Raw genomic sequence first — 26,949 nt, forward strand, 5'->3', positions numbered from 1 at the left:
AGGTGACAGTAATTCCTTTTCTCCAACTAACCCAAGCCTTTGCCTCTCTGTGAGGACTACAAAATGAACATTGGTGGCCTACAGTTAGACCCCATGTAAAAGCCTTGCCTGGTGAGTTAATGAGTTGGATTCAGACAAATTACTTCTGGGGGAAAAAAATTACACATTTCTCAGCCGTTCTGATCAACTGAGCCAAAACTTTAATGAGGAATTAGCTCCTGGAAGTTCCAGGACTCAGGTTATCAAAGCTTTGTCAACATGACAAATTGCCTGACAAAATCTCTCTTTATCTAAGAACTGTTTGTGTATATCAGTGGGTGAATGAATATATGTAAAGGGGTGGACACTGAAATGTCAGGAACAGACTCTACCTGATGATAATTTCTAAACGACTTCTGGCCTCTAAAGGACATTCCTGTTCTAGTTGGATTTGATGATTGCACAGATTTTACTAGCAAGCACAGAAAAAAAACTTGAGTAACAGAGAGAATTTGGCACAATCACAGACCAATACAGAAACAAAGGCAATGGTCCATGAGAGGTACAGAGAAACAAGATGGCAAGCACACCCTTGTCAAAGATAGTGCAGACCTCTCTGAGGCAGGATCCACATCATCCTCCATAACTGATTTTAGTCATGAGCAGTCATTCTCACAAATCTTATGTGACAGTAATAAGCTTAAAACTGAAAACAATAGTTAAGATAAATGGATATAGAAATGCTAAAGCTTCAAAAGCCAAGTGAAGAGTGCTGTATCAATGATTCTCAAAAGGCAGAGCACTTGCTGACCACCTTTTTTCTTCATCTTATCTATTTTTATTTGTTTTTCTCCTATTTTCTTGTACATGCATCCTATTTTCTGATACCTACTAATTGAAATCTGCTTTTATGTATAAGTATTCAACAGAAACACAACTAGATAATTATATACCCATCATGATCTAATATAAGTCACACATTAATACATTTCCTGCAACAGAATTTATTTGCATTTCTTTCAGTTTTTATCTAAGAAACAGAAGAAATCGGTATTAGCTTTGCAGGCTGACATTAACCTAAGTAGAATGTTATTAAGGAATCTCTCACTAAATATGAATTGAATGTTATTAAGGAATCTCTCACTAAATAAATATGTAATCCTGGCTTCATGAACAAGACAGATTCTTTCTGCCCTTTCATTAGAGTCGTAATCCAACCACACAATACATCCTCCTTCTTTTCTGCATTTAGCTGCTGCTTGTAGCATGTTCCAGTACCTCAAAGAGAGGGTCTGTGGATTTCCCTTTCCTCTGCCGCAACACGGGCACCATGTGCTGGCCTAATGATGTTCTCTGTAAAGGACTGAAGTGGTTGTGTTTCACCCCAAGATTCCCTCCTCCTTTCCTGCTGTCTGCCATTATTTATTTGTTTTAACTAAACCCCTTTAAAGATTTTGTGGGCTTACTGAATTCCAACTGCCTGATGCCTGAACTTCTGCTTTTGAACAGACTGGATTTTTCATTTTGCTGGAGGCTCTCAGTTTATGCCTGTTACACCTACATCTAATCTACTTCTTATTTATTGCACTAATTGCCACATGTTTTTTTCAGCTTTCTCAAGGCCAGTTGTCTGACTAAAGGTCTTTCAAGGACACTTCAAACTCCTCTGAAGTTATTTCTACCATTTAGGTTGTTCAGTGAAACTTGACCAGAACACCAGATCTGACATATTGGACTATTTCTAAATATCACAATTATCATTAAAAATCAGGTGGGCTAAACTCCATAGTATGCATTTTAGTATCAGTCATATCAGACTGATTACTTATCATCTAATCCCTTCCAGAAGTAAGGTAGTGTTTTCTGTGTTGCTAAAACATAAGGTGGCTTCAGTCTGCAAATAATGGGATCATTTGGGATCAGTGTATAGCAGAGTACTAATAAATACTGATTTGAAATCTGCAATCCCTGCACAGAGATTACAGATTCTACTGCACATTTGCATGTGGAAGATTTTCTCTGTTTTGTTTCCCATTAAAATTGGCAGCGTGGCAGATAGTAGATGCACCCAAACACATGGTCTGAGTCTTTGAAAAGTTGCTGAAATACCAAATGAAAGCTGTGCTAAGCAGCATTTATTTGGATCTTAGTGCAAGGACTCATGCTGAGATTACACCATAACCTGAAAGAGTTTTCAGTATCCAGAAATGCCAATCAAATGAAAACTACAAAGGTTCACTGGTAGCTTCCACCTTTGTAGAGTCCTCTGGGATGCCTGGCAGTTGTAAAATGTCCTCTAATAAGAAGGGCATTGAATAGATTGTATAGAACTTTTTATTTATCCAGTTTAATTTTTAGTGACACTTTTACTGCATGGAATAAGTTTGCTCTTTCCCTTTCTTTCTCTTCTTGTCTGGGAAGAGTGTGGTAAGGGAATGAGGAAGATGGCAATGTCCTTTACAGGGTTTAGACCGATATAGGGTTCATGGTGTGCACTGAAGAAGGAGGACCTAAGGAGCAATAACTGTAATCTAAAGCTCTAATCTAAAGCTCTTTCAAAGGAAAAAGCAAAACAATTATTGCTGTTGTGGTAGCAGCTGCCATGACCAGATATGACTAGTTGGTGCAGCTCTACAGAGTCTGTATAGAGTGGAATAGAAGTATTTCCTCAAGAAATTTGCAGTCTTCGTGGTGAGCAAACATACAGAACTTCATGTGGAGACTGTGAATCAAGCAATAATTTCAGTTACATTTAAATATTTTACATTTCTTGGCCATCGTCAATAAATCTATTTAATTAATAAGTGGTCTGAAAGAGGAGGATACTTGTCTTAGCTATATCTGCCATCTATGAAATGCCCAAGTGGAGTGTTAGAGGATTCTTGATGTTCAGAGGTACATTCTTGAAGTTCAGAGCTCTTAAATTTCTATGAGTTAAGGTAAGGATGTGGGAGAATGAAGATGTTTCTGAGATAATGACTTTCTTTTGTTCAATGACTGTCACTTTTACGGAAGATACTGGGGAAGGAGAAAGTCTCTTCTACTCTCAGGGTATTTGGGTGAAACTTCAGCAGGAGAGGAAGTCCCTTTCATTACAAGAACTACCACTTGTGAAGACTCTGCTGTTCCAGAATATGCCCTTTCACAGAAATCTTTCTTGCTTCACTGATACCAGAAGTGCCTGTCCCACCTCTGCTAGCAGTATAACCAGAGACTAATTGGAAACTGAATTCTTTAAAATGCCTCTCAGATAGAAAAGTGGAGAACAGTCCATTGCTGGCAGGTACTGTAGCTCTGCAAAAGGCACAGTGTTTGAATTCCAGGTAATCCTTTCCATTAGTTACATTAGAGTAACCCTTGAGAATAGTAACAGCAAAAGAAGGCAAAACCCAGACTAGAAAACCATAATTATTCAGGACAAGAGACAAATATGTACCATAAAGGTGGTAGAGACTATCTAAATAAAGAAAGCTAGCTATGTTTGAAAAGTAAGAAACAGAATTGGAATCCACAAAACCACAAAAAAGGGCCATGCCCTTTATGGGAAGGAAATAAGTGGTAGTAGTATTGTGTGTAAGTCTCTACCTCCAGCAGATAAGGAAAATTACTAAAGGGAAAAGTGTACAGCCCTCTAGACAGTGAAGCCTGGGAAGGAGAGAAGGTAAATTTTACATGCAGTTAGCATAAAATATTGAGAGTGCTTTTTAAATCTTTAAAGAATCAATTATATTGTTTTTCTAATGCAGAATTGTTTCAATTGCTCTCAGGCTTCTGAAACATTTATCTCCATACAGAGATCACAATCTTGAATCTCATCTTATGTACTGAAAAGGGTTTGAATTGCAAAGAGAACTGAAGATGATTGACTTTAGAGAATCAGAAGAAGTCTGAGACAGGAGAAACTCTTACAATGCCCTCCAATACCATGCTTCTGAAATAAGCTTATCATTATTTAAATATGCCAGACTTCTACCTCATGATATTTTTAACTTATGACTCCAAGCAGTTTGTTTTTAAAAGTGAAATTTTAAGAAAAACATGTTTAATTTAAACATTCGTAGTAGTATTTTCTACTTAAATCAAAATTAATGTACAGATTTTGACAGTCACTTTTTCCCAGGATTAGTCATTAAAGGAAAAAAATCCTAACATTAATGCAACATAAGTTATTTAATTTAGCTACACATCAGAGATGCACTTTCAAGCCACCTATTCCTGTTATCATCTTATGTTTATAAGGAGGCAGCACAGATCTTTACAAGTTTTGACCTTTATTAATCATTGACTGATTCTTTTTATTTTTCCTTCTCCAGTCTTAGAGCAAATTAAATATTCTTTAGATCAATGTTTTAAGTAGACAGAACTGAGTAGCACAGGTGCATGAGGAAGGATGAAACCTATTGAAAAAACCCTGTCTTTTTATGGTCTTTCCCTTGTTTAAGTTGAAACACAAAATTTAACAATTGTTTAAAAATATTTTTTCTTATCTATTAGAAAACACTCAGCTGGTAAAATCCAACTTTTCCTTGTCTTTTAAAACACATTTATGGCTTACTACCATAAGGAAAATGATGCAGGACATGGGTTTTCATCTCTCCATGAGAAAATGTTTGGATTTTTATTTTATTGTTATTCCATACAGCCTGTAAAATCTACAGCTACAGTAATCTAGTCCCATTTATGCCTATAATATGCATAGGTTATATGTGGATGCCAATCAAACATTTTCCCTTTAAAAAAAAGCTACTTTTAAAGGCAGACTGCTGGCTTTAAAATAATTTATCTTTCTATATATTTCATTAAAAATATGTATGTATAGAATTTACTAGTAAATAAAACTGATGATACATATCACCGGCTTTTAATTCAATAGACTCTCTAGTCCCACATTTTTTTCTAGTTGAGACTGTAAAAAATTATAAAAATTGCTTTACTTTTGCTCAGATTTTAATACTTTTGTCTTTTAACCTATTTGCATGTATTTCTGTGCTGCAAAAGATGAACTCCAGGAAGAGCAGGTAATAATTTTTAGATTATTGCCTGTGTTGGGTTTCCTAATTAATTTTCAAATAACCCCAGAGTTTTAATCCAAATATAATATTATGTTGTATTTTCAGGAGCAAGGCAAATTCATCTATAGGTTTGCCTATATGATAGATAATGTATTTAGGGGTAGGTAAATTACTGATCATAAATAAATAAACTAATCATTAATAACTGTGAAGAAGCTGTAATATATTGAATGTGATATTAGATTATTTAGTAAGGATTTTATATTGTGCTTTAAATCATAAATGTGGTACCACAGTTCAAAGAATTGCAAAGCATTTGTGCCACAGCAAGTGATTACACATACTTAGAGCCTTTTGGAAAGTAAAGAAAACCCCACAGCCTTAAACCTCAGCAATGATTTACCTTCCATAACTCAGGAAATGGTGTCGGGGGTCAAGTACTGAGACTCAGCTCATCCACAAGTCAGTCCCACTTGAGACCCAAATTAAGTGGCTTTGAAGTAACCAGCAATACCTGCACCAGCTTCCCTCTCCAGACATCTCAAACCACTGAAGCCCTTATTTTTCCATCTGTGGGCTGCTTGCAAATTGCTACTGGCAGTTCAACACTTTGTATCTCCTCATCCATTAGGCTAATCCAGAATGAATCATACTGAATTTGGGACACAGATCCTCATGAATTACATTTCATGCCTTGGGATATTATGACAGCTCAGAGGAGTTGGTCCACACCCACACTTGTTAACAGATTGCCACAAAGCAAAATCAGAGATAGGGGCAGGGGTACTGCAGAGGGGTGGGCGATGGATCAGGCAGTGACACCATCTTGCCATAAGAAAGATAACACTTCTAAATGACAAGCAAAGTTCAGCAGAGGGGATCCTCAAACTCGGAGAGAAACTGACTTGGTACAGTCTTCTCTTTTGGTCTGCTTCAGGCTGGAACTCTATTTTCTAATTACAGGAAGATGGAGTTGAGAAAAAGGATGCGTGCAAAGACTCACTGAACACAGTGAGAGTGAGGCTTTGGTAGTTTGGCATGAGCAGTGAGGACACAGCAGCTCAATTTTCCTGAAGAAAAATATAGCTTTGACTGAAAGGGAAAGAATTTCAAAATATTACTAATTAAAAATGACTAATTTGAAACCATTTTCACTGATAATTGCCTGCAACATAGACAAAAGTAAAAATAAAGTATCACTCAATCCTTACATTAATCATAACAATGTATTGTATGCATTGTACTTTTTCAATGTATTGTACAGATAAGGTTGAGTCAACAACCTTACTGTTGCAGTTGTATTCAAATAAATGCATTTTTCATAACAAAACAATGTTTCAAATGAAGAAACAATTTTATTTTTTCATGCCACTGAGAGGAAAAACTAAAAAAATGCATGATAGCATAAAGAGACTGAAAATGTACCAAATAAAATATAATTTTCCTAAATTAAAATTATCTTTCAATTTTTCTGAGCTGTGGAAATATAAAAATTATTTGTTATGTTGTTCTCAGTATCATTACTCTATCACAGTGCACTTCTGCAGAAAAACAAGAACCATCATCCAATGTGCTTGTTACTCATATTGATGAGTAAAAAGGAGATGGAGCAAGAACAATGGCTAAACAAAGTTACTACATCTAATTAAAAAGTTGATATGAGTAATACCCTTTTTCCTTTTATCACAGTTAAATGTCTGCTTTGCTCTCAAGCTTCTTTAACTGGATACCAGATAGTCAATTAAGTAGCAGCGTGATTCAATATGTCTTTAAATAATATCAAAATAATGGTGTCCTCATCATGGTCATGGCAAATCATTAACACATCTTAATAAATGGAGCTACATTTCAACAAATTTAGCAGTCAAAAATGTAAACACATTAGAAGACTTGGACTATAAATTTCTGTGATATACCACACCTTTTCCTCCTATAAAATTCTTCTTGTTAAATGGCTCAATGTAAAATGTTTGTGAAAGCCATATTTTAATATATTTTTTGAATCTGGCATTCATTCACCTGTTATGTCGCGGTATCATGAAAGAAGATATTCACACACTCCAAGTTCAGGTATGTCATCTCAGATGTCTGAAAAAAATACTCTAAAATTCTATAAAGGGAATGGAACAAGTTGTCAGTTTGCCAAAATCCAGGCAAAGCCATCGAGATGGGAAAGATACAGGTAGCTGCAAAGCAGTTCCACTCTGGTGTGATATGATTTGTGTCATGCAGGTGCCTCTTGATCTAAAGTGACATTTTCTGGGAAGTTACAGTGACCAAGTCTAGACTTAGAGTGATGCTTCATAATCAGTTTGAGCCAAAACACCTTCTTCCCTTCTCCCTGGCTGCAGCTCCCACTCTCACCATGTATTGGCGTGAGGGTTTGCTGCACTCATGTCACCATCAGTACAGAAAGTTATCCAGCTTAAATTGGTTTCCTTTCCTTTAAATTGCTTTTCAGCCCTGCAAGGAAGCGTGCTGAAGCTGGATGAAATAAGAGGAGTGTGAGGGGGGCAGGTGTCAGAGCAGCACAGATTTGCACCTCTCTAAAGCAGTCATGAAACATCACACTATTAATGGCTGGCATTGCTGCCAGGTGAAACTCTGTGTCCTCTCAGGAGACTCTACTGACTAATCCAGGAACCTTCTTGAGCCAGAGGTCTCAACTGAAAAAGTGAACACTCTTCATAATGTATAAATAGGAGGAACACAAAGGTATGACAGCAGCAGAAGTTAGGCATCCTAATGTGTTTGTGCATCTTGCTCTAAATGGGAGTTTATGTAGGGGGTTTTTGGGTAATTTTTTCTTTCAAGGTGACTGTGTCAGAATCATTCTAAACAGAAAACAACTAGACCAATGGGTTTGCATGTCCATAAATTGCAGGAAACATTAGGAAAATTTTCCTCCTCCCCGGGCCTCTTTCTGCTGTAGAAGTAGGAGCCTGAAGAGTCACTTCCCTCTTGAACTGCTGGCTCAGTCTGCCCTGGAAATCACACTCCATTTTCTACCTCCGTTTTCCTCCTTTCCTCAGGGACAGACTGATATAAGGAACTCCCCAAATAAAACAACTCTGAGAAAAGATGTGAGTATTTATAAAACTAAAATTCAGGCAGTGAATTGTAATGGATATCAACTCTCAGAAAAGTCTTTCAAATACACTGAGTTATGCCTTGCCTGTGTCCCTCCAGTAACTACTACAATAACATTTTAGTACTCATTTTAGTTTTTGATGTAAACTAGGTTGAGCTATAATTGTTGATAACACATTTGCATGTTTGTCCACTATAGTAAGTAAATTATTCTGAATGTTCTAAAAAAACCCTAAAGATAATTTATTCCCTAACAGCAGTTCCAAAATATTTTGTCTTGGATTTTGCCTTTCTAAATGTAACTTCTGTTTGTTTGTTTTTGCTAAGAAGAATAATCTTACTGATTTGACTATCGCATAATGGAAAATATTTGCATTTAAAAGCTTTTTTAAGTGCCTGACCTTTCCAAAGCACTGGGAGACTGTAAATGGCACTTTGGATAATGTTGCTATGATAAGATATCAGCTGTGTTAACTGCCACTTGACAAAGGTTAAAAAAAAAAAAAGAAATATTGGTTACTGTATTTTTAAGTTGCCTTCCTTTATATGAGTATTGAATATCTTTATTAAGAGTTGAAAAGGTCTTCCAAACAGAAATCCTCTAATTTTGACTTAAGTGGGATGAATTCTCTGTTTAATATAAACTTACGGGAGATTAAAACCAGACACAAGAAACCCACAAAAATTCTCTATTATAAACCTGTAGGTATCTTTGTATCAATCTCTAGACATATAAAAACAGCACCAAGAAGCAAGCCCTCCTTTGATTTTTAATGAGAAGAAATGTACCATGCATCCTCTTGGATATCTCATGAAAATCTGACCGTGAATGAATGATTAAAAATTACAAGCATTTATTACTTCAAATTAATTGCTTCGAAAGCTGTGAAAGAAAGTCAATTTATAACCCCACAGCCTCACATCTCCAATCTATTCATTACATTAGTGTACAGAGAAGTAATTTTGCAATGGTTGTTATAAATTTTTTTAAATATGCCTAATGTGGTTAACTGAAGTGTGTGCTTCATTTATTTCTGTAGTGAACATGAATAGTTACTTGATATGTTTTATTTCATGGTAAGTATAAAATTCAGCTAATATTTCTTTTCCAATATTTTCAGTTGTTGTAAACTAGCTGTTGGAATGACACCAGCATACTGGTAATATAACACATAACTAGGTGAAGGACACTTTAAGCAGCTGAAATTACTGATTCAGTAGAAGGTGACATTTGCTGCAGAGCTCCAGCTAAAAGCTCGGGCCTCACAAATACCTACATCCTGTAAATTTAAATTTGGGGTTTACTGAACTGAATGTCTTCTCTCTCTTTTAACTTCCTCCATGGGTCTCAAGAGTTACCTCTGAGCAGTGAAACAAGTGTTTAACACCTGGGGTTTTTTGCATTTGGTCTTTTATTTGTGTATATTTTCAGATTGACATGAAAAGTAAGTACTCAATAAACCTCTTGTTTCAGGTGATATTTTACTTTTTTGTGTGGAAAAGAACAAAAGTACCTAAGTAGTCCATTGTCAGAATTTTACCTCAGGCAAAAGAATGAATAATTAAAAGAGGACACATTGTGGAAAATACTGCTGTGTTACCTTTTGTTTATAACTCTTTAAAGCATTCTCAGAGAGATACAGGACACCAGTTATGGTTGGCATGTGAACATTGAACACACTGCCAGTCTCATTTGTCAATATGAAATTTATAATTAGTATATAACAACCATGTGCATCCTAATATTCTCAAGCCTATCCCAAAACAAAGGTGTGCACTGACCTGCAGTTCTTCATGCATTCATTACTAAAAAAATGCTATATAAAGCTTTATAATACATGCCATATATAAACTGTTGGAATTATTTTCATTTTTAATATCAATTATGCTGTGTGGCATCAAGTTGATTTTCTGTGAGTATTATTTTTTTTATTTTCAAGTTACTCAGATATTAAATATGTAAAATTATATAGGTAACAAATTGGATAATCATTAAAAATACGTGTTGATTATATCTTGAGATGATATAGCCTGTGTATTCATCTACAATATCCTATAAAAACAGACAAGAATAGCACTTCAGAATGCACAATCTGGAGTCTCAGTGTTACTCATATGTTAACAAATATAAAAAAAGATCCTGTTCAGCTGATTGCTTCAAAATATTCACACTACTATGTTGTAAGCTTTAAGAGATTATTATAGCATTTAAGCCCTTCAGCCCCTCAGTGTTCCTTCAAACAATCTTCTATTTTCCAGTGACCTGAGAAGGTCTCAAATCCCTGATAATTTTTGCTATTAAGAATGCATGCAGATTTAGATGGATTTTTCAGAATGAAACCTATGTGCAGCACTAAATCTAAATACAAATCCACAGTATGTCTAAGACAAAACCAGTGTTCAATGCAGCTTCATGTAAAATTACCCCCCCATTGAACTGCATGAGCACATGCTGACTTCACCTATAAGGCTGGAAAGCATTTATCCTAGAGCTGGAAAACAGAATAATTCCTGTAAAAACTTAAATTCCTGGGTAAAAACTGCACTAATGTTTGTCATTTCTCCAATACATTATTCTTGAAATGAGCTTTATGTCTGATTTATAATTTTGCTGCTCACAAGAGAACTGTATCCCTATGGCAAGACATTTTGGAGGATTTAGCTACTTTAAATGCAGTTATAAATGATGGTGCACAATAGTAAACTTTTGAGTTTGACATTTGCTGTTTAACATTTTAATGCTTGTGCATAGCACCATTGTATGATTATTTGGGTTTTTTTTTTAAACAAAAATAAACATTTGTTTGTTTTTCAGCATCATATATGATGAAGTCCGTACATATAATTAAGAAACACTAAGTACAGCTTATAGAAAAAAATCTGCCAAAAAATTATCACAGAATAATATGATTCCTGATTTTTTAAATGTATAAAATTAGTCTTTCTAGGACTTTAATTTCACATGAAATAATGTACTATATGTGCCTAAATTGCATTTATTGCTGTAACCAATGATCTTGGCTACAATAATTTATATCCTGCTGTCAGCCACAGAGCATTCCTACAAAGGTTTTGCTGTATCTGAGTATTTTTCACTCCAAGAAAAAGGAACATATAATTTTTTGATTGTTTAAGTCATAAATTATCCAGGATTATCCAACTGATATGCAAAGTCTTCTCTCATATTATCAAAATAAACTGGGTTGTATTGCACATGCATTATGAAATAGAATATTCTCATATATCTAGTCTGTACATAAAGAATCAAGTTGACATAGTTGCAGAGATACTGAACAGACACTCTTGAGTTCATTAAATCCTGTTTAGATGTTTAACACAGATAAGTATGCTATATAGCACTCTAGAGCAGACATTTCTCAATGGATTATAACATAGCACGAATAAAAAAATCCTATTTTTACACCATTAAATCAGATAAATGTGTCCCAGAGAAAACATTGATAAAGTGGGATAAAATTTGAACGAATGCATTGTCCAATTTGTCCATATGTAAATAAAGAAATATAATATATAGGGAGAGATTAGTTATAAATGTATATGTATTTATTCTCAGACACACACAAATGCATAAAGAGAGAAAAAGAAGGCTTTAAAATATATATGCTATTTTTAATATCTTTACCATGACCTTTTGGGATTTGATTAAATTAATTAGGTAAAAGAGTGGAAGGAAAATCAGTGGACATGTTGTCACTGAGCTGCAACCACAAACTTTTCCTTAGTGCAGTTGAAGGTTTCTGACTCACTCACTGTCCCTCCAGTAAACTCTATTGGGCCCTTCATGGACAGCCTCAGCTACAGAATAGTTGGATTAATGCAATCTGAAGGTTAAAAATTTTAAGATTGGAGTGTAGGCTACCTTGAAAAGACTTTTTTTCCCCCCCAAAAAGTCAGATTTTAGAGATTAAAACTTCTGTTATCACCCTCTTTACTAGATTTTTTATTTTTCCTAAGTGAAGATCCTTGTTCAGAGCCCACTTTCATGTTTTGCATCTGCCTTCGTAACTTGAAAGCTGAAAATGCCAAGAATAAAATTACTTTCCCTGTTTAAAGTAGAACGTGTAAAAGAGTCTGTGTGCAATTTTGGTCAGGTTGCATTTGGTTTGACTGAAAAAAACTGTACATACATGCTCAAGGAGGTATTTTGATGTTCTGAACTTCCTAATAGCACTGCTTCAGAGAAACAAAGAGAACTTTTTAAAATAATTTCTTCCCTTCCAACCAAATGATCCTGTTGGAGCACATTTATAAAAAAGCAGACAATAAGACATTCATTAAATTTGCTTAAACTTAGTAAAAACCCCTCACTGCTGTTATTGTTGCTGCTTCTGACACTTCACAGGCTCTCAATTTTCAATGTGTCTCTCCCATAATGGTCCTCAGAGCCTACAACAACAGGGCTTGGGTTGCTTGGCAGATCTAGCTATTATCATTGACAAAAAGACAGCAAAATTAACAGCAAAATGCAAACTTCTGCCCCAATCAGATAAATATTTCCCCTTGTAAGATTTTCCTGAATGGTTGGTTTATATTTTCATTTATATCTTGGTAGGAAAAACTGTCAAAAACATTTTTAGTTTTGTTTCTTTCTTTGTTTTTGTTTGTTTGCTTGAGGTTTTGTTGTGGTTTTATTTGGTTTTTTCCATATGCTGATAGCATATATATTCTTCATCCATTTACACTAGATCTCAAATATTTCATTTTTTATGAACTAGTCTGCAGTTAAGTCATGAATTATATGAGTTTTTCAGCAAAGCTTTTTTCTAATGTTTCACTAGGTGAGTATAGCCCAGGATATAATATGAAACCAAAATATTTCAGAACAGTCAGGTTATAAAATTCTCAATGAAAAAAATGCTTGTTTAAATCTAACTTTTTGCAATAAATAGTTCAAACAGGAAAAAAGTATTTTTAATTTTTCTTTTTTTTTTTTCAAAGCACTCCAAGTTGTTTTTTGAAAGGATAATCTCAGTTCTTAAATAAATATTAAATAAATAAGATGGTACTTGAGAATTAAATTTTGAATTTACAGTTTTAATTATTCACATGTGAAACTATTGCCCATATTATGTTAATCTGATCATAGAATATATCAAAGAGCATGTGTCCAATTGATACATATGATCAAAAAAAGTTTGATTTTGTTCAAAGACAGTTGATGTCTGTCTTTTATAATTATATAAACTTGAAATTCTTCATATCATGAAAAAAATATGTTTGCGTTGCAGATTGAATAGACCATTTACATGTGATCTGAAGAAATTAAAGTTCTCAATATTCTTTCAATTCAATTTCCATCCTGAAAGGAGTCACTGATTGCTAGTTATTGCATATCACTTTAGTTAATTTATTTATACATCTACTGATAAATCTAGTTAAGGATGGCTTTTGTCATTAACAAGGTCAATTTCTGTGGAAGATTTTTACAACAATGCAGTGCTATAATTGCATCAGCATTCTTCTGTCCCTATTACTACCTTAGAAATAATATACTAAAAGAAGTTCAACGAATTTTTTTCTTGAATCTGTGCAGGGAAGGGTGAGAAAGAAGAAATCCCCAATTCACTATATGATAGTTAATTTAATTTTTTCAAAATAATGTTCCAGATAAAAATATTACTTGGTCACAAGTAATGTCTTGGGTTGTTTACACTTTAAGAAAATTCACTTTATTCAGATGACAGAGAAAGTCTCCTGGTTCCTGTACAAACTTACCTTTTAGGTCCATTCATATTGTGCTGGAAGTACTTCATTCTTTTTTTGTTTGATTGTTTGTGGGGGTTTGTTTGTTTGTTTCTTTGTTTGTTTGTTTCTAACATCCCATCTACTTAGCTAAAAATAATTCAACAATAGCTTTATTTTTCTGGGTGAATTTTGGCATGTCAAATTGCAGCCCTGTGTAGAACCAGGAGACACACTGAAAAAGTGGGGAGGACAAAGGCCAACTAGCTTTGACAGGTGTTAAAAATAATTATTTCATGTTTTGTAATTTTTTAATCCAAATCCATTTTTGTCTGTTGTGGAAACACATTTGTCTTCTTTAATAATATGACATGAACCAACTGGTTCCTAAAGTCAGACTTTTTTGAGTCAAGCTAATATTATTCTTTGTTTCCTTGACGGGGGCAGATATTGGCAGTGTTGGTGTGAAGAACACTATAACCTGAAAGGTGAAACTGAAAATACTCAGAAGTTACCAATAAAAAGTCCCAGAATATAATTTTTAAAATAAATTTACATATAATGGATATGATATATTTCTTTCATAAATACATAACAGCTGCGTGACTCTATAATTAAAAATATAGTTACCCAAAGTTTTAGGATTTCTGATATATAAGAACAATGTTAATTAAATCCTTCCTGAACAGGTTAGTGTTTCTAGGTTTGTGTTTTCATTATTAATAAAGGGGGTCTTATGTTATCAGGGATTTGTACATTTGATTTTGTTAGCATGCTGAAGGTAAGAAGAAGAATATTGGGGAATGCAGTTCCTTGGTGTTTATGTTCCTCATTCCCCTGCCTTGCCTCCCCTGGCTTCCTGCTCATTGCCATCTTTTCTCTCCCTGGCCCATGCTGCTGCCAGACCACAGAGTGGCTCAGAGCTGAAAACACTCCTCATCTTCCTACAGCTCCAAGATTTGCAGGACACAATCTTTTGAAGACTGTATTTAACATAATATTTTATCTGGAGATGTTGTTTCCAGAGAAGTAGTTTGTAGTGGGGTGATATATCTACCCAAAAGCCTTTTTAACAGGAGAAAAGCTTGAATGTAATTAGCATTTTTTATCCTTGCAACAGGATTAAGTAATTGGTTGTAAAATTGGAAGTGAAGTAACAAACAGAAAACATAAAGTCCGGAAACTAATCTTTCTTTCCTCATCTAGTTTTTTGTACTTCATTCCTTAGCTCTCCCATGATATTTTATATGAAAAACCTTTGAGAAATTAAATTATCCTTCAATTTTTATCCTGTGCTTCTATCTCATGCATTTCTGGTTACTATTCAGTGAAATAAACAGATATTTCTGATGATATATCAAGATACCTCTATAAAGTGACTCTCCAAAGTTGCTAGTTGCAGCACAGCCATGCTTAACACACTCTCAAATACCAGCTGGAGAGCATCTTTTCCACAAACAGCTCTGGATACCTTGAGCATGATGGGAGCCTGTGGGCTCTTAGGATTGCGGTGTGCAGATTCTCCAGCTCTGCTTTCTCACCTTTTGCCTTAGCAAGTCTGACTTAAGCCATACCAGTCACTCCTTAGGGAAACGGCTCACATCCTTCTCTGATGTTGTTTTACTGAGGCCAAGCAAGATAATAACCCAACAGGTTTGTGGTCCCATGCATTAGTTTTAACTGCTGTGTATAGAAGAGCCCACTATGCCTCGTGTCTGTCACCTAGCAGTGCTGGAGCCAAATGAGTAAGATGTGTCTTAGATATGTCTTGGGAGTTGGATACACCTCCAGTTAGATACTGCATGGAGGTGTTCTGTTTCAGAACTGAATTCCAGTAGCTCTTCCAATGGAAATACACTGGTATTACTGAGGTCTTCCTCAGAAGTGTGCCCTGCACTGCTCCACAGGGGAAGATTTGGAGGTGAACCATCACCATTGACTTTTCAGTACATCATGTGCACCTGGAGCTGCACACATCCCTGTAAGGTAGGTATGACCTCCCAGAACATTCCCTGACACACACACACAACCTCTTTCCTTTCCAACTCCAGCTGGAGGACTGCAAGGTGAGAAGGACAGAGATATGGCAGGAGAGCAGGAATTGCCCCAGCTCCTCAGCAATTGATTATCTGCTAAAGAAATCCTGGACTGCCCCAAGCTCCTAGTTCCTTGCTCTATCTTCACTTTGGGAATGGGAATACCACCCATTCCACTTCTCCAGCATCCACCAACACTTTTATTTTCCATGTAAGGGACAAACACACCATCCCAAATACAATCTGGAGGACTAACATTTTTTGGCAGTGTCTAGAGTGGTCACAAAATGTGGCCACCCCAAGTCTCAGCTGAGTAGGATTCTCCTGGCTTCAACAGCTATCTAAGTGAATCTTGGCATTATTCCAACATTAAAATATTCTTCATCTTTGCAAGGTATGAACTGACCCCCAGAAATGAACGCTGGCTTTCCTCAGGGAAACATAGACCTTTCAAAGGTTATCCAGCAGGACTAAGGCATTAAATCTAAGAGCAGAAAAACACAGTTTTATGTTAGGGAACCATCAGGTTTTTTTCACTTGTTCCAGTTCTCACAGGTTTTTTACAGGCTTTTAAAGAACAAATTAATATATTCTTGTAGCTTCTTGATATAAGGCTAAGTACTGTAACATCACATTAATTTATGGACAGACTTTCCCATCCGTGTCTGAAAGTGATGTTTTCAAGTTAACTCTTTTATATTCACCAACATCTATTTAGTTTTCTGAAAAGTGTCTTTATCAAACCCAGTTCTTTTCAAATTATTTGATTTTTTTTAGAACTATGAGAAATCAAAACTGAGATTAATTCTAAAACTCATAGACAAAAATCCTCTAGCTGGCCATTAATAATTACACTCTTCTTGAAATAGTCTCACCATAAAGTATATTTAGCAGGACAACATCAAAACCCAGAAACAAAACCTTTTGGTTTTGTTTTTTCTTTTTTCATCAAAAATATCTCAATAAGCAACATTAGTTAAAAAAAAAATGTGCAGTCACTTTGTTCTCTGTTCCCTAGTCTTGTGTTCAAACAACCTAAAATCATTTAGGGCTGGCATCCAGGAAAGATTTTCTGAACCAGTGTATCAGAAATAATACCTTCAGAACAATAGAAAGCTCTAGAAGGAAACATGCTACACATCTCCTTTTCTATACACATTCAAAGTAATAGTTTACTAATATCAAAGAAAATATGAGTTATTCTCTGGCCACTATTAGGCATAAGCTGGTAATCACCATAAAATCCTCTGCCAATGACTGTCAGAATTAATTTGCAAGCCTTCTGCTTTTTCTGATATTGTGTTGCAGAATGTACTGAGCTTTACTTGCAGTATTTTTTTCTATGAGATTTATATATATTTTTTCCTACGAGATTTGTTTCCACCAGATTGGTTTCCATTTTCTCCTGTAGCAAACATGCTAGAAAATCTATCAATAGGTTACTGTTCTGACACCAAAGCATAATTCCAGTGTAACCTACAGTTTGTTTCTTACAAGTTGCCCTCATTGCCAATCCACAAAAGAGATAAATTGCTATATCCTGTGAAATTTAGTAACACATGCACTCAATTTTGGAGTCTTCATTACCTCTGCAGGAGTAGGACACAAAAGTGACCAATCATAGCCACCACCCACTAGACTAGAAAAAGTGAAACAAAATGCTTTCTTCATGCCTCAATTTCTCATCATTCACTAGTGCATAAATATCCATTCAGAATTATCAGATGCTATTATGATAAGACTACTGTTTGCTGGATGATTTGCCCAGCACAACCTTTGCAATTACAGAATATCTTTGCTGCCAACAAAGCACAGACGTCTTCTGAGCAGAACTTAAATCACAAAATCCCAATGAATCCCAAAGTAAGTATGTATAAATATACAGAGAAGGAAAAGTTTAGAAAGAAAAGTTCAGATACTCCGGTCACTGTTTGACTTTCAGCAAGATAAAACCTAGTATCAGTAACCAAAAGCTTAGCATTCAGTATTAATTAATAAGACTTTTTTTGTCAACAACAATTTTGTCAATGATATAGCACACATCTCTGCATGGAAGCAACATGTGCCTAATGTCTTTTCAATTAAATTATTAATGTCAACATGCCATCACATTACCATCATACATTAACACATTGAATTCCTTCATAAAATTTGAACAGAGGTTGTTTGCTACTTACCTAACTGGGTCTCCTGAACTGTTAGCTTACTCTCCAAGGGGTGTAAAAGCTTTGGTGGTTTATCTGTTAGTGGCGCTAGAAAAGAAAGAAATTCACATATGTAGTGTTCTGATTATTATTGGGTAGACTAAGACTTGGTTTTATACCTATTATTTCAAGAAAGCTCTGGTTTTCTTTTGTATTAATAATGTTCATGCCTTCAGTAGCTGTAAAAGTTTTGGCTTGGACAGTAAATATAGCATCAAAATTAAAGGCCCTTTATTAAGAAAGTAATTTCTTTAAACCCCCACAAAAACAAACAAACAAAAAAACACCAAAAAAGAAACCAAGCAATAAAACAAAACCAACAAAAAACCCCAAACCAACCAACCAAAAAAAACCCCAAACAAAAATTCACTGACATTGCAATTTTCTCTTTTGGTAAATATTATCCAGAATTTCAGTTGGCTGTGGTATTTAATTACTTCTATAAGGTATAGTCATTAAAAGATAAATAACATAAGTTACTGTAAAACAACTTAGAATATTCCATGACAATTTTATTTGAAAGATATTCCCAACACTGAAACTTCGTAAAGTGAAGTACTAGATAAATTTTCAAAATCCAAGGAATGAATACAATGAAATAATGTCAAGATTCCTAATACAATGGCTTCTCTTTTACCTTTTAGTCTATCCTGAAATAATATTAGTAGACTTCATGCAATACTGGAATAGAATGAGTTTTGTAGTGGTAAAAAACCTTCTGAAGGTTGTTGAAATGTGTTCAAACCATGCATGAATATAAATCCTCCTATTCTACTAAATATAACATCTGCTTACTTGATTCACAGAAGTGACATTGATTATTACTACTTTTGTTGTTGTTAGCAAGTGTACTTTTTACTGTGTCTGAGAGATGAGTACATGCCATATGAAACAAAAAGAATAATTTTTTCCCTTTAATTCTGGTAGTAAATATTCATGGGAAATTTCCAACTTTTCTAGTCACCTGCAACATTTTGATATTCTGCTTTTCAACATCAATTCATACTTCAGTTTTTAACACAGATTATGGGCTGTCACAGATTTAAAATACATTTGACATTTTGATATAGCTCTAGAATATTTGTTCCCTTCAACTTGTCAAAATCAATGCTCCTTTTCTTACTGACACACACACATACCCATATGTGTATGGGCTTAATCTACTAAACACACTTGTCTCCTGTCAGTGGAATAGCAGGAGAAGTTTATTTGCATTCTCTTCATTATGTTTCCTCTGGTCATTTAGTAAATTATCAACATTCTTTAAAAGGTACAGCATTAATTTCAACTTTGCAACAATTACAGAATGGAACTATTATCAACTTTACAGAGATTATCCTTTATATATAAAAGCATAAACCTACTCAGTTGGTATCAGAGGTGTTAACCCATCAGACCTAGCAATGAATCAAAATTCAGGGGAGTGGTAAAACATGTGTACTTGGTCCAAAAACCCTCTCTCAGATCATTCTTCTTACAGCTCCTAGTCTCTATGGGAAATCATTCTGCACTACAGGCTTTGGAGAGAGCTGAAAGAATTTTGGGATCATCTCTGGCTTGCTACTTTTCTTTACACCAATGCTAATTCTTTTTATCTGATTTTCTCTCTCTATTTTTTTTTTCTTAAAGGCTAAAGTGGGTGGAAGGGAAAAGGATTCAAAATATATTTTCTTCTTAAACTGTAAAATTACTCATTCCCATTTCTTAACTTCTCTGTAAAGGCTAATAATTTGTCAGCACATTGCCATTTTTTAAACATCCACTGTGAATTTAAATTTAATTTAATTTTTCATTTCTGTCATTCTCAACTCAATTATTATTTATCAGATAATGTCTTCTGAGTCACTGTTTTTCTAAATCTGTTTTGAAACTGTGAGCAAAGTTCCCTCATTGTAAGTAAAGATAACTTGTGGAGTTAATATGAATGCAATGAATAAGTAGATTAAAAACCAGCATTTTTTTCAGTTTAAGCAAAGATCAACATTACTTTTATGATCCTCTATCTCAGGTCTCTACTTTTAAATTAAAAGGCCCAGGATGTGGAGATAACATATCCTTCAATAGAAGTATGAAGTTGTTATAAAATTAATGTCCAGTTTAATTTATGAGATTTAATACATGATTTAAAAATAAAATGCTACTGAAAACAATAAATTAGACACATAACTAATGCATCAGAATCACAGGAGCATGTAGGTGGAAGGATCCTTTGGAAGCTGAGGGACCCAACCTCCTGCTGGAAGTAGGTCCAATAGAGCAGGTTGTCAGGAGCCCCTCCAGTCATATTTTGCGCATCTCTGTGGGTGCAGATTTCACCACTTTGGGTGTTCCAGCTGCCAACCACCCAGTGGCCCTGGGCTGGACTTGGTTCAGTATATCTGTCTTTTTGAACAGCAAAAAGCTGAAAATTTCTCGGTGTCCCAGGTGTGGCCTCACAGACACAGCAGGACTGGGAAGGATCATGCTCCTGAACATGCTGGCTAAAGTCTTGCCAAGAGCTGTGCAGTTGGGATTCACCAGCTCATGCTCAATTTATTGTCCACCTGGGCTGATGGGACCATTCATGCAAAGCTTTTTCTTACTTAGTTAGTCCCAGGTTCTGCTCTGCTGCATGGGATTATTCCACTTCTAGACCAAGATGTGGCTTTTGCCTTCATTAGACTCCATGATTTTCTCCAACTTTTCAAGGCTTCCTGAAGGAGCATGTCTGTTCTCTACTTTGTCACCCATTCCTCCTATTTTACTTAGAGTGCACTCTGTCCCATCCCCCAGGAGTACAAAACCTCCCTAATCAATAGTAAAACAAAGATTCAATAAAAGTTAATTGTGTCATATGCTTATTTTAAAGGGATAGTTACTAACATTTGTAACCATAAGAGTTTCTATTTAGCATTGTATTCCTTTAGATGTCTACCAATCTCACACTTTTGTATGTCTGTCCTATAAGCAATCACATTTCCCAGGGCCAACTCCGTCACCTGCCTAGAAAAGGAAAAATAACCTTGGGTACTCTGCATTCCGGAGCTTTAGACTGTAGGGAACTGCTGTGAATAGGAGTTATATAAGCAAGGAAGAGAATTTTAATAACTACATGTGCTTAAATATCAAATTTTCCAAGGTGATCTGAAACTTTTCCTCAGTCAAACAGGGCTTTTAGTATCTGTTATTTGATCAATTTTTATGTAAGTTCTTTCTGGCATATTAATTCCAGTGAACTGATGCAGAGGTGAGAATTTCCCTAGCTGCCTCTACACCTCTCAAGTGTACACTCTCCATCATGGAGAGTCAACGTTAATGGACAACACAGAGTTACTGCAATCTTCATTTAGTTTCAGGAAACTCTGGAGACCTATGTATCTCCTATAAACTTTTTCATATCCTTAAAGTCATGGGGAATGACTTAACTAAGCCATCGGAGAGTCTGATCAAAATCAATATTATTTTCAGACAGATATATTGAGTCACAGTTATCTACTAAATTGAACAGCAAAAGCATAATTTAATCCTTTCTTTCTAAAATTTTACTAAATAGCAAGAACTCAAAAAATTTATAAAACTCACAACTACGTCTGGTCTCTTAAATAAGTTAAATACCTTTTATTCTTTTTTTTTTTTATAAATAGATGCACAAAGGCAATAATTTTCATGTCCTACAAAAATATCCATGATTTGAAAGCACTTCCTGTTCTGTACTGCATGCAAAGAACAAAAATCCTTTGAATATGTTTAAAAATATAAAGAGAAGATCCTCTTCCCACCAGGTAGTACTTATCAACATGGCTGTCACACAGGAGGAACAGAGTGATCGGGTTCCTATTCTTGCATGAGGGAATTCTCAAGTCTCTTGGCAAGAATCTTAGTTCCTGGATATTATTATCGACTCATGCATGGATTCACTTCTTCCTTCCTCCCTCTTGGCTTTTTCTTTCTCTTTCCTTCTCACTTCTTTTTTTTGCTTTTGTTTTTCAACACCCTCGCATGACTCCTCGCCCCTCCACTGTCCACCTCCACCACTTTAGAATCAAGGAATCATTTTAATCAAAATTGGTATATTCCTCTTTAAAAACAATGGGGATTGATAGGTCAGTGCCTTTTAAAGGAAAGCTGCTTGATCATAAATCAAGTTTACAGCTCATCTTATGTTTGACTTCTGAACCATCATTGATGAATGGTTTGAAAACAAATATGTGTCAAACTTGAAGTAAACTAAAGCTAAAAAATAAAAAGGTGAAGTAACCAATTCTGAAGATTTATTAAAAATTAATATACAACTTCAGAAATACCAGTCAGCTGCAGACATATTGATCCAGCTCAGAGAAAAAGTGGCTAAATTCACATTCTGTGTCTATCAGATCGGATGTACATTTAAAATATATTGAACAATTTTTCTGGCGGTAATGAAAGTGAGAGCCACCACAATCAGTCACCGTGCTGGAAACCAGCCAGAAGATAATATTTTTACATCAGCCACTGACTTCCATGCTCCTCTTCCTACGCTGCTGCTTTAGCTGTAGATGAATGCGGTCACATGATAGGTACACACACTTGCTCTGTGCAGAACACCATCATTCAGGGAGACCAGCCAACTGTTAGATTTTAACACATGCAATGAAGAAATCCTAATTCAACCTGTATATCAAAATAGCACTAATCTGGACATCAAAATGGAGCTGCCTCAAAATACACAAACTTAATAATAGAAAAATTATAATTCCAAAAATCTAGGTTTATGTGTGTTTTATGAAGTGCTCTCAGATTCTCCCTTGAAAATAACTACAAAAGGTTTTAATTTCTTAGAGGAAGACAGGGTTTTGTGGAAATGTCTGAAAATCAGAAAGCCAGTTTATTGTCTGGACATTTCATTCCAGGCAAAAATTCACAGGAATAGTTGCCTAACTTGTCCAGTCTGAGTTATATATATTTTAGAACATTTCAGGTTCAAAAGTTTTATTGAAGTAAAAACTACATTTTGAGGATGAAAATCCTTCTGATCTTTCTGAGATTTGAGATAATGCAATGAGATTAAACCTCTTATGTTTATGAACTGAAACCATTTTAGAAAAAATGACTGACATGTCTCTGGAAGATATTGTAACTATAGCACAGGATTAAATAGGGGGAAGAATTAATTTCTATGCAAAGGGAAAATATTCCTACACTTTGAAATCAAAGGACATCAGAGACATGGAGTTCTTTTCATGAAGTCTGTGCTGTTTCTTTGAATTCAACCCACAGTTCAAAAAGATTCCATCTCTTGGTTTGTGTTTAAAAACTTAAGAGAATTCCTCATTTCCATGTACTTTCTTGCTAATTTTATTAGCTTGTGTTTCTTTTTCTCCTATATTTGTTGTGCCAATTTTGTCATAGACTGATAATTGTGAAGACAAGGTACTTCTGTCAGGGGAGGGATATCTGAGGAGGATATAGAGGAGGTCTGACTGACAATAAAGCTGAACAAGTTTGCCCACGGAATCCGTGGCTGGAAGTGTTCAAGAACAGGCTGGATGGGGCCCTGAGCAACCTGGTCTAGTGGAAGGTGACCCTGTCCATGGCAGAAGGACTGAAACCAGATAATGTCTGAAGTCCCTTCCAGCCCAAACCATTCTACAATTCTGCAGCAGAGGCAGCACTGCTGCCTGCTCCACACGCGCTCAGAGCTGTCCTGGGTCTGGCTGTGAAGCGCACTCACCCTTCCAACTACCTCCTCTGAACATTTATTCAAGCATTGTCAAGCGTGATTATCTTATGCCCACATCAGTGGAGAAGGTTTGAATCTAGAGTAAAACAATGGACTTGGGTTTAGATTGCTATGTTAAAGTGTCATGAGAGGGCTCTGAAAATAAAGCACTGTCATTGGAAAGCCCTCAGTTACGAAAAGTTGCCATCGATGGCCATATTCAGATCATAAGTAATTATAATAATAGAAGGAATAACTATAGCATTCCAGTTGATAATTGCTGTGCCTTGAAAAACTCTGATGTATACTTTTATGTTTGGTTTCTCTGTTTTAGTAGAAATGTCTGAAAAAGAAAATGCAGTAATGCCATAGCAGTAGTCTACAGTAGATTGCAATAAAATTATGTCCGGCCTGAAGCTACAGTCTTGAAACATTAATCTACACAGTCACTGTCCAGATGAGTGTTCATATTGAGAACTCAGAGATTCCTGAGAGTAAATGTGAGCTGAGCAAATAAAAAGTAATGCAACGCAAGGATGTTGGTTTTTTTCCTTATTTCTCCATATATAGGTATAGTCCTATGTATTTGGACCTATCAATAGAGACATCAATGCCTTTTAAAACCTAAATATATGTCAAGGTCTTTCATAAGATAGGAATTCTTTATACCTGCTTGAGATTTAACAACCTTAAATCTCTACTCTCAGTTACATTCAGATTGGTTTTCATTCACAAGGGCATAATTTAAAGTCACAAATGCCATGAATTGCATAGCAGCCCTGTAAGAATACTCTGCCTCGCTGTGTGCATGCTGAATCAAGCAGTTCAAACTGGGGGCAGATACATATAAGGACACTGAAGTTATGTGTGCAAAGCCATAGGAGTATGACTGTAAATGAGCTGTCTAATGTGACTTTGTTTCCACTATGACTGACTCAAGATCAGCTTTTATCTTCTGAAATGTTCCCATAAATCTTACATTGCAAGACAAAAACGTCTCTCCTTTCAGTTTATGTCTCTCTCATTGTCTTCTCCTTACCATGCATTAGAAACCCACAAAAACAACAAAAAAACAATTCCTCACCTCTACTGCTTTGGGCATATAAATGAAAATGGCTTTTTTTTTTTCCACCTAATCATTTCTTCTGATGTTTTTTGCAAACTGGCCATAATCTTTAATTTTTTCAATAAGCATTTTTTTCAAAAATAAAAACATTTATAGTCCTTTGAATAGAATATCAGCCCTTCCTAAAAGAAAGTGCAGAAACAGCTAAACTTGTATTCAATAAAGAGGTTGCAAAAGATTTCATGATGCATATGGAGAAGAGGCATTACTAAAATGAAATAAAAAAGGTGGGAAGAATATTTGCAAGAAGCCTTTTAAAATGTTTTAAGCCTGTGAGTCCCCTGAGATTAACAACACACTAAATACCGGAGAAGAGTAAATGAAGCCAGATGTTGGGGTTTTCATTATCTGCTCATCTCTAATTGAATCTGATGTGACACTTGTGCTATACCTATGACTTCAGAGGAGATGTTAGTTTTCTTGAACACACAGTGACATTTCCCAGAGATCATCTCCATGGAAAAAGTACAAATAATCAAAAGGTTGCCATGGCAGATGTTAATGCAGTATTGAAATACAAAAGAACAAAAGAATATATGTAGTTAAACAATTGAGTGAAATATCAGCCTAATATCTTGAGATGCTCTTGGTCTCTTTCTGTCTGGCAGATTTGGGATTGATATATTGATTTTATGAAGAAAAAGGGAAGGAATAAAGCAAAGCTTTAATTCTAAAAGTTTTTTTTAAATTATAGTGACAGGATTCCTCATCTCCCACAAAAAACCCCAAACAAAAAAGAGACCCATAGTACAGAAAGACAAATATAAATATTAAAGTATCTAAAAAATCCAAAATATTTTTCTCCTTTGTCTGTAGTTTCTCTACACTACACCACTGTTTTTGTACAAAACGGATTCCTATAGGAAGATAATGGAATGAGATTTCCTATGTAGGTTTATGAAAAGGATGTCATACTAAAGCCTGGTCTTCCTGCATGTTCTGTTAAATTTTTCCCTTCACTTGGGTCTTGGAGGTGTCAGATCATCTGGAAGAAAAAAGAATGTTGTTGCTACAAAAAATCAGATTATATATTATCAGTGCATTTTTTGAAAATAAAATCTCTTGTTAGAAAAATAATTAATTGATATATCAAGGAGCATTTCCACTAGCAACTCCTCTGATGTTTCAGCATGTCATTCAGCAGCAATGCAGTCAGAGCCTGTCAGGGAATCTGCTCCTCTACCTACATGTTAGCTCATGCCTTTGTTTAGAAGAGTCATTAGGGAAGTGGTATCTTTATAACTCCTGTATAACAAGGCTTTGTGAAAAAAATAGAAGCACACAGTAGCCTCCAATGAGGCTACCTGAAAAGATGTCATATTCACCAAGCAAAACATATTTATACAAATAATAATGATTTAGGCAAACTTATTAGAAAAGCCAGACTAAAAAATTATCATCAAGCAAGCATTCTGCATCACACTATTAAAATTTCTCTGCATATCATCCTAGATTCTAGGATGATTCATTCCAGGATGAATGAAGGATTCATCCTTCTCATATCGTTACCCTAACCTGTTCTCCTTCCTTTTATCTCTAGGTTTAAACACAGAAAATAAGGGGATGGAAGTATCATAAGGTTATAACTTCTGTGACTAGAAAAAATACATATTTTTAACAATTACTCCATAATTCTTTCCAGATGACCCCAAGAATCTCTCATTTATTCTTATTCTCTACAGCCCAATTATTCAGTGATACCTACATTTTCTTGTTCAGCCCTACCTTCACACTTGTCATTGAATTAAAGTATTTACTATTTTTTCTTGTCCTCAATATTTTCACTATCATTAAAATTTCACCCTGAAATTTAGCAATAGTTCCTTCTTTTTTTTTTTTTTACTTATTATTAGTGTACCCTGTCTCAGATTTAGAGTTCAAACCCAAAAAATTGAGTGTGTTTTAGAATCATTTGAATCATAAAGAAACCTAGAAAAGAACTTTAAGATCATCATGTCCAACTGCTAATCAGCACTGTGCAATCCAATAAACCATGTTCCCAGGTGTCACATCTACAGGTCTTTTAAGTACCTCCTGTTCCAATGCCTGTTTGTGGACCCTCTCCAGCACCTCCAAGCCTTTTTGTAGAGAGGGCCCAAAACTGGATGCAGGATTTGAGGTG

General features: G+C 35.2%; 1 protein-coding gene across 1 annotated transcript in view; it reads right to left on the reverse strand.

The window, feature by feature from the left end:
• Window positions 1-26,949, reverse strand: part of IL1RAPL1 (interleukin 1 receptor accessory protein like 1) — a 682,112-nt gene that overhangs the window by 140,765 nt on the left and 514,398 nt on the right. Inside the window, 1 exon segment of the mRNA XM_036393685.2 lies at window positions 17,998-18,072. Within this exon segment, the coding sequence (XP_036249578.1) occupies window positions 17,998-18,072 (75 nt within the window).

The sequence above is a fragment of the Molothrus ater genome, chromosome 2 (assembly GCF_012460135.2).
Source record: "Molothrus ater isolate BHLD 08-10-18 breed brown headed cowbird chromosome 2, BPBGC_Mater_1.1, whole genome shotgun sequence".
In the NCBI taxonomy this organism is placed as follows: domain Eukaryota; kingdom Metazoa; phylum Chordata; class Aves; order Passeriformes; family Icteridae; genus Molothrus; species Molothrus ater.